The sequence below is a fragment of the Chanos chanos genome, chromosome 8, assembly GCF_902362185.1.
Source record: "Chanos chanos chromosome 8, fChaCha1.1, whole genome shotgun sequence".
Lineage (NCBI taxonomy): Eukaryota > Metazoa > Chordata > Actinopteri > Gonorynchiformes > Chanidae > Chanos > Chanos chanos.
Window position 1 is genome coordinate 47,751,255 of NC_044502.1, and position 12,500 is coordinate 47,763,754.

Below are 12,500 nucleotides of genomic sequence, written 5' to 3' on the forward strand. Positions count from 1 at the left end.
AACACACACAGCCTCCCCACACTGCTCCTCAAACACACACAGTGTCCCCACACTGCTCCTCAAACACACACAATGTCCCCACATTGCTCCTCAAACACACACAGCGTCCCCACACTGCTCCTCAAACACACACAGTGTCCCCACACTGCTCCTCAAACACACACAATGTCCCCACATTGCTCCTCAAACACACACAGCGTCCCCACACTGCTCCTCAAAAACACACAGCGTCCCCACATTGCTCCTCAAACACACACAATGTCCCCACATTGCTCCTCAAACACACACAGCGTCCCCACACTGCTCCTCAAACACACACAGCGTCCCCACACTGCTCCTCAAACACACACAGCATCCCCACACTGCTCCTCAAACACACAATGTCCCCACACTGCTCCTCAGACACACACAGTGTCCCCACACTGCTCTTCAGACACACACAGTGTCCCCACACTGCTCCTCAAACACACACAGTGAGATTGCCATGAATTATATTAAATATTACCTGTATTGTAATGTTATCCCCACCATTCGCAGTCACCATCTTTCTCACTAGTAGACTGACCTCTGTTGGCACATGCTGTGCACTACAGTACATCGCCTCAATACAGCATCTCCACATTAGTTTTATAGAAAGAAGAGCGTTTGTATTTTTGACGGTATTGAAAATCATACCTTCGGTATTTCTAAATACCCTGGTATACCGTAATACCTTGATACCGCCCAATGCTAGTCCACACACTGCTCCATCCCCACAAGCAGCGTCCCCACACTAAACTAAATTGGCATAATTAGTCACTTTAATAGATTCATAGGTTGAATAGTTAGTAGATATTTGTAGTTCAGTTAATTGCCTGTGTGTGTATGTGTGTTTTAGCTATTGTTTGTTTAGTTTTTCCCTCCTATAATGTTTGGTGTACTCTGTGTGTGTGTGTGTGTGTGTATCTATATGTCTGTGTTTCTATGTGTGTGTATCAGAGCTGTTGGTTAGCAGTGCCAGAGCAGACCTCACACTGCAGGATTCCAGTAAGAACACAGCGCTTCACCTGGCCTGCAGCAAGGTCTGTAGCCCCCCCTCCCTCACACACACACACACACACACACTCATTACTGCCACACACACACACACACACACACACGCTCATTACTGACACACACACACACACACACACACACACACTCATTACTGCCACACACACACACTCATTTACATTTCATTACACGGTGTTCATTACACAGTGTTCATGATACAGTGAAAGGTCACATAAAATCCTCACTGGAGAGACTGTTTAGCTGTTTGAATGAGGTCTGTGACATGATCACTGTAAGGAGGTGAATGTGTGTGTCTGTGTGTGTGTGTGTTTCAGGGACACGAGACCAGTGCCTTGTTCATTTTGGAGAAGATTACAGACAGGAATCTCATCAACTCAACTAATGTCGCTTTACAAACGTATGTACACACACCTCTCATCCGCGTGTACACACACCTCTCACCCGCGTGTACACACACCTCTCATCCGCGTGTACACACACCTCTCACCCGTGTGTACACACACCTCTCACCCGCGTGTACACACACCTCTCACCCGCGTGTACACACACCTCTCACCCGCGTGTACACACACCTCTCACCCGCCTTTCCATTTCTATCAGAGAAACTGTCTCAGTCAGGAACAGGGAATTGCTGTGTTCTTTTGATATGATTCCAACAAAATAAAATATGGTTGTAAACAAAATGTGCATAGTAAATAAAATATGTGTTTTTGAAGAGTGAATGAATTTCCTGACTCCCTCTCTCTGGCTGTCTGTGTGTCTCTCTGTGTCTCTCAGACCTTTGCATGTCGCTGCCAGGAATGGTTTGACGGCTGTGGTTCAGGAGCTGCTGGCTAAGGGCGCTAGTGTGTTAGCTGTGGATGAGAACGGTAAATGTGTTTTATCACTCAGCCCCAGTCCTCCGGGGTCATCACTCCTAAGGCTTGGACATTATCGTTATATTTCTGTGGGGAATATTGTTCTTAAGATGACACTTATGCAGCTGTGCAGAATTGAAACACTGTTGTTGTTGTTGTTTTTTTTTACCCTAACGCTCCACTTTCTGTGTGTTGCCAGGTTACACGCCCGCTCTGGCCTGTGCCCCAAACAAGGATGTGGCCGACTGCCTGGCACTCATCCTGGCCAGCATGATGCCCGTGTCTGCGGGCACGGCCACGCCCGGCCTGACCTTCAGTACCATAAACCACTACTCCAGCCCCTCAAAGAGCGTGACCTTTGACTCTCTGCCTGTCCTCCGCACCCAGCACAGCTCCTACTGCAGCTTCAACAGCATGGGCCCACACCACGCCTTCTACAAGGACGACGAACTCAACGACTCCGACTCGGAAACATACTGATGACACACACACACACCCTAAGACACACACACTCCTTGTCTTAATCACCACAGGCAGTCCGGCCCTCGTGCCTGGCTACTCTAGAGCCTTAAGATCTTTCCCTCCCCTCTCTCTCTCTGTCTCTCTCTCTCTCTCTCTCTTCATCTGTCCCTCTCTCTCTCTTTTTCTCTCTCTGTTCATCCATTCTTCAGCAGTTCAGATATGTCAGTGCACTGCTACCCTCATTCACACAAACACTGCAGATACACAAACACCCATCCTGCAATAATCCCCCTCAGAGAGCAGGGGCAGCGTCTGTGGAGAGGTCAGAAAACTGCCATTTGATTCAGAGCTGTGAACAGGCTTCCCTCTCTCTGCCTGCTTTCAGAGAGAGGAGAGTGAATCACGTGTGTGGGGAGATTTTCCCTGACAGAACATGAGACTTTGCGCCTTCATCGAGTGAAGGAAATCTCACGTCCTCAGCGTGCACATCTCCGGACTGGTCATTAACATGGGGCGGGAAATGATTTATTTTTTAAAAAATTGAAAATTTTAATACCTTGTTCGTGTTCTCCGTCCGTCTGGATAAGAATCATAGCATTGGGTTGAATTTTTTCACAGATTATAGGACAGTTTTAAATGAGAAGAAAAAAAGTGTGAGTTGTGTTTTAGGGGAAGCGATTCCTTTTCTCTGTCATATTTATTTTATTCCCTGTGTCTGCTCCTCGTGCTGTGACTTTAAGAGTCAGACTGGAGATGAGAGGCGGCTCTGATGAAGTGACACTATGTTTGTCAAAAGCACTGAAACCCATCTGAAGCATACAGATCCCAGAATGCATTGCTGTAGGATGAAGTACACTGTGTAAACCAAGGGTAGGACAGCATTGGAGAGGTTATTTTTCCCTTGTATGTTGGGCATATAAATATATATAAATATTATTTCTCTGATTTATTTTGGTGTATCCTTGACTTTTGTTTTTTTTTTTGCTGTTTTTGTTGAGAAACCACTCACTGTCCTCCTCTGATGACACTTTTATTTTTTGATTTATGAATGATACAAAAACTGGAAGAGTGTGTTTTCAGTTGAAACAGAGCTTGGGAAGTGTGTGTATGTGTGTTCTGTTTTCATCTGTTTGTGTTTTCAGAGAGGTGAGAGATGTAGACTGAGTGATTCCTGTATATTTTACATCTGACTGAATAAAGACATGAACTATGTCATTTGATCATATTTCTGCTTTTTGATTCATGTGCCTTTTACATCATTTTTGTATTTGTCCTAAATTCGTCATAAATTGAGAAATTGTAAAAAAAAAAAAAATGGCTGAAATACAACGTCTGTGGTATTTATAATGCTCTCCATCTCACAGAAATGTTTATCAAAACAGAATTTCATGTGAAAACATTAGCCCTTCAGAAATGAGTGAAATCAAACCAAACTGTCTGTTGTTTCTGATAATGACGAACCCACACAACTTCCATTGCACAAAATTCGCTTTTTTTCTCATCCAGAACGATGCTTTTCTGACATTTAAAGGTTGAAGGCGTGAATATCATTTCCTTCATCTGAGGGCTAATTTCAGCCCCACGTCTCTGTGGAAGTTGCACTCACTGACGTCAGTCCATTATTTACCCCTCAAATTCCTGCCCATTCAGTCAGAGAGAAAGTGCCGTTTATGGTGGATGTGTGTGTGTGGATATAAAAACCAGAGAGGGGCAGTTCAGAGACAGAAGGCACACTCGGACTGTCAGATGATGTCATACCTGTGTGTGAGTCTGAGGGAAACGTGTGATTTCTTCACTTTGCTTGTTTGATAAATGCGAGATGATGAGGCCGCTGGTGAAGAAACCAAAGGCTCGGACGCCCGACACATCTGTCTTTTACTTCACCTGGGGTGTGAATCTACTACCGCCCTGTCAGATACCAGGATGGCACCTCCAGACTGTAACAGACAGTTCACCTGCCCCAGGTGATACCATCTTAAAGGCACTCACACGTGAACTGTCTCCAGTTTTCAGACTAGCATACACTTCCCAGCAGCCCTGTCTCTGTAATGTCTGCCCTGGCTGATGTATGACCTGATTCCACTGATCAGCTGATTATCACACCTGTGATTATTGGAGTGTTAAAACAAAGAGTCGCGGGGGGGGGGGGGGGGGGGGGGGGGCATGGGGGGTGGAATGAGAGCCACTGGTCTGAGGAGACAGAAGTCTAAAGGAGACATCTGAAGTCTGTGAAGGGAGAGGTTTACTGGCGATGATTCAGGAGGTGAGGTCTGAGGGCTGAGAGGAGCAGGAGGAACAGGTGGTCATTCAGAGAGGTGGGGTGCTCGGCAGGAGGCCAGGAATCCCAGTTGGGGCCTCATTTTGTTCTTCATACTGACAAATCTCCCTGGACACGTGTGTGAGTGTGTGTGAGTGTGTGAGTTTGAGTGTGTGTGTGTGTGAGTGTGTGTGTGTGTGTGAGTGTGAGTGTGTGTGTGTGAGTGTGTGTCAGTGTGTGTGTGTGTGTGTGAGTGACAGTGAGTGTGAGTGTGTGAGTGTGTATGAGTGAGTGTGTGTCAGTGTGTGTGTGTGTGAGTGTGTGTGAGTGTGTGTGTGTGTGTGAGTGTGTGTGTGTGTGAGTGTGTGTGAGTGTGTGTGTGAGTGTGTGTCAGTCCGACCTGAACAGTCGACACACTGGCGCTCATGGCCTGGGGAGAAGGGGCCATCTGACAGAGCAAAATGACGGCTGTTCATGTTGACGAATAAAACAGTCTGTGGAAAACGGTACAGATGATATTTAGCTGAATCTTCTGTGGAGGGAGAGATACTATAAATGTACTGTTCAATTTAATGTCATAAAATCGCATTTCAAATGTACTGACCTTCCTTGTGTAGGAAAATATTATCTTTGACTGCCTTTCGATTAACGATTTTTAATCTGCCTGTCTGTCTGTGTCTGTCTAAAACATGATGAAAAATAAATAAATAAATAGATAAATAAAATATGATGAACACGTGTGGAACGCTTGACAAGGAACGCAAAGTTAAAATATGTATTTTAATCAGAACACCCTGTGCCGTATAAATGGATTAGTTTAGTAATATGTGAATGCAGTGACACACACACACACACACACACACCACTTTGTGCGAGCGCGAAAGATATGCGCACACAATATATGGTGATGATCATCTTGAAGTTGTTGTTCCATGTGCGCGCGTTGCCTACTCTTTGACCTGTGCGCGCTCCCCTTTGCGGAGTCTAAAATCATGGATGAAGTGACTGGAGCTCAGCTCATCGCTGAGGCTTTGAAAACTCAGGTTGGTTGACTAACTTTAGTAAACTTTTAAGAAAACATGTTCAGTTTTGTTGTTAGCATAAGCTAACTGCCAACAGTGATGTGCTGCAGCAAATGTGTAGCCACTCAACGACAGGAACAAGCGGCTTATATATCCTGTTTACTGGAGTTGATTCTGTGCAAATGTCCGCATAATGTGACTGAAAGCAGAGGTGTAACATCTCATTTCACTTATACACTGATGTTAACTTAAATAAATTGGCGTCACGGTTATATCGACTAGGTACCATTCCTAGAATCAAACCACGCCGTCTGGTAAGTGTTATGTCTGTAAGGAATTCTTCAGAATTTATGTCAAAATAAATTTCACCTCTCTCTCTCTCTCTCTCTCCAAAAAAAAAAAAAAAAAGCTGTTGTAATTTTAAGAAACGTAAGTTGTAAGTTGTTGTATATGCAGTTAACCACCTCACTGTCCCAATTTACGATCAGGTTAAACTAACACAACATTGCCCTGTTTAACCTGCTGAGCTGGAAACTGGGCCAAAGTTCAAAACCTGTAAAAAAACATCGTGGTAGATTGGGCTATTCTCTGGATATTGGGTTTTAAACTTTCCATGCATTCGGACCGGACGAAGCACTCCAGTTCAATGACACGATCGAGGGCATGGAAAGTACACTATATTGTGATGTGCCCAAAGAAAACAACATCTGTCGCTATAGATTTTTATCCGAAATCAGCTTCACGACACTTCCACAATACTTCCAGTCGCTACGTTTGTATAAGTGACCGTCTGCACATTACAAATATAATGGATATTTGCTTTTTGAGATGCCAGTTTAAAAATATTCACTGAACATGAATAAAACCACCTTTACACTTCAACGTACCTCTTCAACGAAGTAACTGACTTCCCCACAACGCATATTCAGAAGAAACTCCCTGTTTTAGAAGTTTTCTCAGAGAAATATTCAATCAAAAAAATCCATAAAATGACCTTTCTCACTCTGGTGGCTTTAGTAGCTCAACAGTAGTCTGCACAGAGTGAGTTTTTCCTGATGTTTTTCTAGTTGTTATTGGCACATTTGAATATAAACCTTAAAGAAGACTCATTTCAGGAATCCACTGATAAAAATGCAACCATAAAATACATAAGCCTTCAGTGCCCTTACAAACACATTTCTGTAGTTTGTAGAAAATTTTGAAGTCTATTTTTTTCAGAATAAATTCACTCCTGTTTTCATATAATCACCTACAGTAAGTGACACACTCTAATTGTTACAGCCTTTAGAATGGAAAAATGTCATTCAGTAGATTTTTAAAATTTTTTAGAAGAAATAATTCACTCCTGTTTCCATGAATATATATATATCAGTTACTTCATTTTGGAATTACTGGAACGTTGAAGAGTTGTAAAGGTGATTTTATTCATATTCTGTGAATATTTTAATACCAACTGACATGTCAGAAAGTAAAGTAAAGTAAACATCCGTTAAATTTGGAATTTGCAGAACGTCCCTTACACTGACCATCGAATATCCCAATATACCGTGCTTAAAAATATATCCCAGTCTAAAACCAGTTTAACCGCGCTTAAAAATATATCCCAATCTAAGACCAGTTTAACCGTGCTTAAAAATATATCCCAATCTAAAACCAGTTTAACCGTGCTTAAAAATATATCCCAGTCTAAAACCAGTTTAACCGTGCTTAAAAATATATCCCAGTCTAAAACCAGTTTAACTGTGCTTAAAAATATATCCCAGTCTAAAACCAGTTTAACCGCGCTTAAAAATATATCCCAATCTAAAACCAGTTTAACCGTGCTTAAAAATATATCCCAATCTAAAACCAGTTTAACCGTGCTTAAAAATATATCCCAGTCTAAAACCAGTTTAACCGTGCTTAAAAATATATCCCAGTCTAAAACCAGTTTAACCGTGCTTAAAAATATATCCCAGTCTAAAACCAGTTTTACCGTGCTTAAATATATATCACAGTCTAAAACCAGTTTAACCGTGCTTAAAAATATATCCCAGTCTAAAACCAGTTTAACCGTGCTTAAAAATATATCCCAATCTAAAACCAGTTTAACCGTGCTTAAAAATATATCCCAGTCTAAAACCAGTTTTACCGTGCTTAAATATATATCACAGTCTAAAACCAGTTTAACCGTGCTTAAAAAAGCACATTGACATGTAGATAATGTAGCAGTGAACACCAAATCTGTCCCATGTAAGACTGAACGCTACTCCAGCCCCGATAACTGTATTCTGCTGACTGAGCACGCTCACTGTTGTTTGTAAGAGGAGCAGCCATAATTCCTAGTTGTATACTGCATACCAGGCTGTCACACACATATCCACGGCAGTTCTGATCTCCAGGGTAATCAGAGTTTGTATCCCACTAAAATAACTCAGTGCAGGTAATCCACTGCCTTTATCTGACGCTACTCTTCAGTCCTCTCTGGTCTTGGTAACTCTGACGGTCACGCCCGGCCTCTTTTCTGCAGAATGTGGAGTTCATGTTCGGTGTGGTTGGTGTGCCGATCATCGAAGTCGCTATGGCAGCTCAGGCTGCCGGTGTAAAGTATGTCGGCATGCGAAACGAACAGGCGGTAAGACAGCCCGTCTTTACAAACACACAGACATGAGCTTCTGTACCACATCTCCGATCCAAACGCTTAGATAAGTGCTTTAGAAACATTCAGCTTTTCATTATGACTGGTATTGCTGACCGTCTTGTATAATGTCCTGGCCCACAGGCTTGTTATGCTGCGTCCGCGGTGGGCTATCTGACAGGACGGTATGTCTGCACGTTCTATTTTAAGTTATTGTGTATTGCATCATAACCACTGTGTGAGCACGTGTGTGTTGTCATGTGTTAAACTTTGTGTGTGTGTGTGTGTGTGTGTGTGTGTGTGTGTGTGCGCGCGCCAGGCCAGCTGTGTGCCTGGTGGTGTCTGGACCAGGTCTGATCCACGCGCTGGGTGGAATGGCCAACGCTAACATGAACTGCTGGTAATTCTCAGACACGTGAAGGAAAAGTCACCGTGTAACTCAGCTGTAAACGCTCTTCACACGCGTGCTGAAGTGTGTTCTGTGGGGTTTGCTCTTTAGGCCCGTTCTGGTCATTGGAGGTTCTTCAGATCGGAACCAGGAGACCACAGGAGCTTTTCAAGAGTTTCCCCAGGTTTGACTTTTTCCCTTAATATTACTGTGATAATGTGGCAGTGATAATAATGAACTATGATTCACAGTAGTGTAAAAGTGCTGTGAGTGATGACAAACGTGAGATGTTGTTGTGCAGGTGGAAGCCTGTCGACTATACAGTAAGTTTTCTGCGCGGCCCAGCAGTCTGTCTGCCATACCCAGCGTCATCGAAAAGGTCTGAAAATCTCTCTTTCCTATCCCTTCTCATCTGGCTTTTCTGTCTCACACTGCGGTGGGACCTTTGTCACGTCACGGTTCCACTAAATAATGTCTCAGTAAGGTGTTGACAGGCTTTGGTGGGCAGTGCTGAGATTTGACAGGTTCTCTTTATGAAGGGAATGCAGGTTGAATGATCTGGGGCACTGTTTTGTGAGAGTGAAATGTTTTATTGTTTTATTGTTTTCTGTCACAGGCCGTACGGAGCAGCATCTACGGCCGTCCAGGTGCCTGTTATGTCGACATCCCAGGGGACATGGTCAACGCTCGGGTGGAGAGAAACCGCGTCAGGTCAGAGAAACATCCATTAGGCCCTCAGCATCCAACACTGGCCTCTGAGTGACCTTACAAAAAGACACAAACACAGACCTGTCTCTCTCCCATAAAGACACAAACACAGACCTGTCTCTCTCACATAAACACACAAACACAGACCTGTCTCTCTCACATAAACACACAAACACAGACCTGTCTCTCTCCCATAAACACACAAACACAGACCTGACCTGTCTTTCTCACATAAACACACAAGCACAGACCTGTCTCTCTCCCACGTAAAGACGCAAACAGACCCTTCTTTCTCACATAAAGACACAAACACAGACCTGTCTCACTCCCATGTAAAGACGCCAACACAGACCTGTCTCTCTCACATAAACACACAAACACAGACCTGTCTCTCTCACATAAACACACAAACACAGACCTGACCTGTCTTTCTCACATAAACACACAAACACAGACCTGTCTTTCCCACGTAAAGATGCAAACAGACCCATCTTTCTCACATAAAGACACAAACACAGACCTGTCTCTCTCCTACGTAAAGATGCAAAAACAGACCTGAGTCATCCACCACACTTTCCACTGTAAACATGACTAACTATAATGTGAGTATAGAGAGAAAAGTTCAGATCTAACACAAAAAGTTTTTACTGGAAACTCCATAATCACATGCATGATGAAACTGAATCTCTTAATGTGGGCATGTGTGTTTCTGTTTGTGTTTGTGTTTTTGTATGTGAATGGTGTGGCCTTGTCTCTGTGCGTGTGCGTGTGCGTGTGTGTGTAGAGAGGTTTCGTGCTGTCCTCCGCCTCCTGTGAGTCTTGCAGAGGTCAGTGCCGTTACTCAAGCTCTGAATGTGCTGAAAACAGCCAAATGCCCACTGCTCATCATTGGCAAAGGTAAAACACACACACACACACATACACACACACACTCACACACGCTCGCTCACACACACGCTCACACACACACACACGCTCACACACACGCTCACGCACACACACACGCTCACACACGCTCACACACACACACACACTCACACACGCTCACACACACATACACACACGCACACAGACACACACACATACGCACACACATACACACACACACACACACACACATACACGCACACACTCACACACACACACACATACACGCACACACTCACACACACACACACATACACGCACACACTCACACACGCACACACACACACACACACACACGCTCACACATACGCACGCACACACACTCACACACTCACACGCACGCACACACACACACACTCACACACACGCACGCACACACACACACACTCACACACACACACATACACACACACACACGCTCACACATACGCACGCACACACACTCACACACACACACTCACACGCACGCACACACACACACACTCACACACACACACTCACACACACTCACACACACACACACACACTCACACACACACATACACACACACACACTCACACACACACACGCATACACACACACGCATATACACACACACACACACACACACACACACACACTCACACACACACACGCATACACACACACGCATATACACACACACACACACACACACACACACACACACACACACACACACACACACTCACACACACACGCACACACATACACACACACACACACTCACACACACACTCACACACGCTCACACACGCTCATACACACACACACTCACACACACACATACGCACGCACACACACACACTCACACACACACACTCACACACATACACACACACACACACACACACTCACACTCACACACACACACTCACACACACACACACACACACACACACACTCACACACACACACTCACACTCACACACACACACACACGCATACACACACACACGCATATACACACACACACACACACACACACACACACACACACATACTCACACACGCTCACACACACACATACACACACACACACACACACACACATACGCTCACACACACACATACACACACACACGCACACTCACACACGCTCACACACACACACATACACACACACACACGCACACTCACACACGCATACACACACACACGCACACTCACACACGCTCACACACACACATACACACACACGCTCACACACACACATACACATACACACGCACACTCACACGCGCTCACACACGCACACTCACACACACTCACACACACACATACACACACACACACGCACACTCACACACGCTCACACACACACGGACACTCACACACGCTCACACACACACATACACACTCACACACGCTCACACACACGCACACTCACACACGCTCACACACACGCACACTCACACACGCTCACACACACGCACACTCACACACGCTCACACACGCTCACACACACGCACACTCACACACGCTCACACACGCACACTCACACACGCACACTCACACACGCTCACACACGCACACACACGCACACTCACACACGCTCACACACACACACACGCACACTCACACACGCTCACACACACTCACACACGCTCACACACACACACACACACACGCGTGCACACACGCGCGCACGCACACACGCGCGCACACACACACGCGCGCACACACACACGCGCATACACACACACGCACGCATACACACGCATACACACACACACGCACGCATACACACACGCACGCACGCATACACACACACACGCACGCACGCATACACACACACACACACGCACGCATACACACACACACACGCACGCATACACACACGCGCACACACACACACGCGCACACACACACACTCACGCACACACACACACACTCACACACACTCACACACTGTTAAGATATGGCAGTAATAGAGTAGGGAAAGCACTGACATACACATGAGATGCTGGAGGGTGCTGCCTGCCTGGGTGTTGCTGTCTCTTTAAGACTGGATGAGCTCTCGCGAGAGAGAGGAGCTTGAGAACTCTTTAAATGGTTTTGCCGCGAACTCGGGCAGGCTGGATTTTGGGGTTCCCTGCGTCTTGCTACAGCTGGAGATATTCCCCCATCCGGACGTTTTCTTTTCCCTGGAGGAAGTCTTTACGTTTTCACACTCACTTGTCGGATTGC

General features: G+C 45.2%; 2 protein-coding genes across 3 annotated transcripts in view; both read left to right on the plus strand.

Moving 5' to 3' along the window:
- The window catches only part of ankrd28b (ankyrin repeat domain 28b), a 38,677-nt gene extending 36,178 nt beyond the window's left edge, over positions 1 to 2,499 (plus strand). The window contains exons 25-28 of the mRNA XM_030781113.1: positions 979 to 1,061; positions 1,368 to 1,450; positions 1,831 to 1,922; positions 2,110 to 2,499. Coding sequence (XP_030636973.1) covers positions 979 to 1,061; positions 1,368 to 1,450; positions 1,831 to 1,922; positions 2,110 to 2,390 — 539 coding nt within the window. The 3' untranslated portion in view covers positions 2,391 to 2,499. The remainder of the gene's footprint in view (positions 1 to 978; positions 1,062 to 1,367; positions 1,451 to 1,830; positions 1,923 to 2,109) is intronic.
- A 3,104-nt stretch (positions 2,500 to 5,603) lies between these two features.
- hacl1 (2-hydroxyacyl-CoA lyase 1) overlaps positions 5,604 to 12,500 on the plus strand; it is a 22,086-nt gene continuing 15,189 nt past the window's right edge. For both annotated transcript variants that reach the window (XM_030781223.1, XM_030781224.1), the window contains exons 1-8: positions 5,604 to 5,672; positions 8,161 to 8,265; positions 8,413 to 8,453; positions 8,588 to 8,668; positions 8,768 to 8,840; positions 8,958 to 9,035; positions 9,273 to 9,367; positions 10,149 to 10,261. In XM_030781223.1, coding sequence (XP_030637083.1) covers positions 5,622 to 5,672; positions 8,161 to 8,265; positions 8,413 to 8,453; positions 8,588 to 8,668; positions 8,768 to 8,840; positions 8,958 to 9,035; positions 9,273 to 9,367; positions 10,149 to 10,261 — 637 coding nt within the window. In that variant the 5' untranslated portion in view covers positions 5,604 to 5,621. The remainder of the gene's footprint in view (positions 5,673 to 8,160; positions 8,266 to 8,412; positions 8,454 to 8,587; positions 8,669 to 8,767; positions 8,841 to 8,957; positions 9,036 to 9,272; positions 9,368 to 10,148; positions 10,262 to 12,500) is intronic.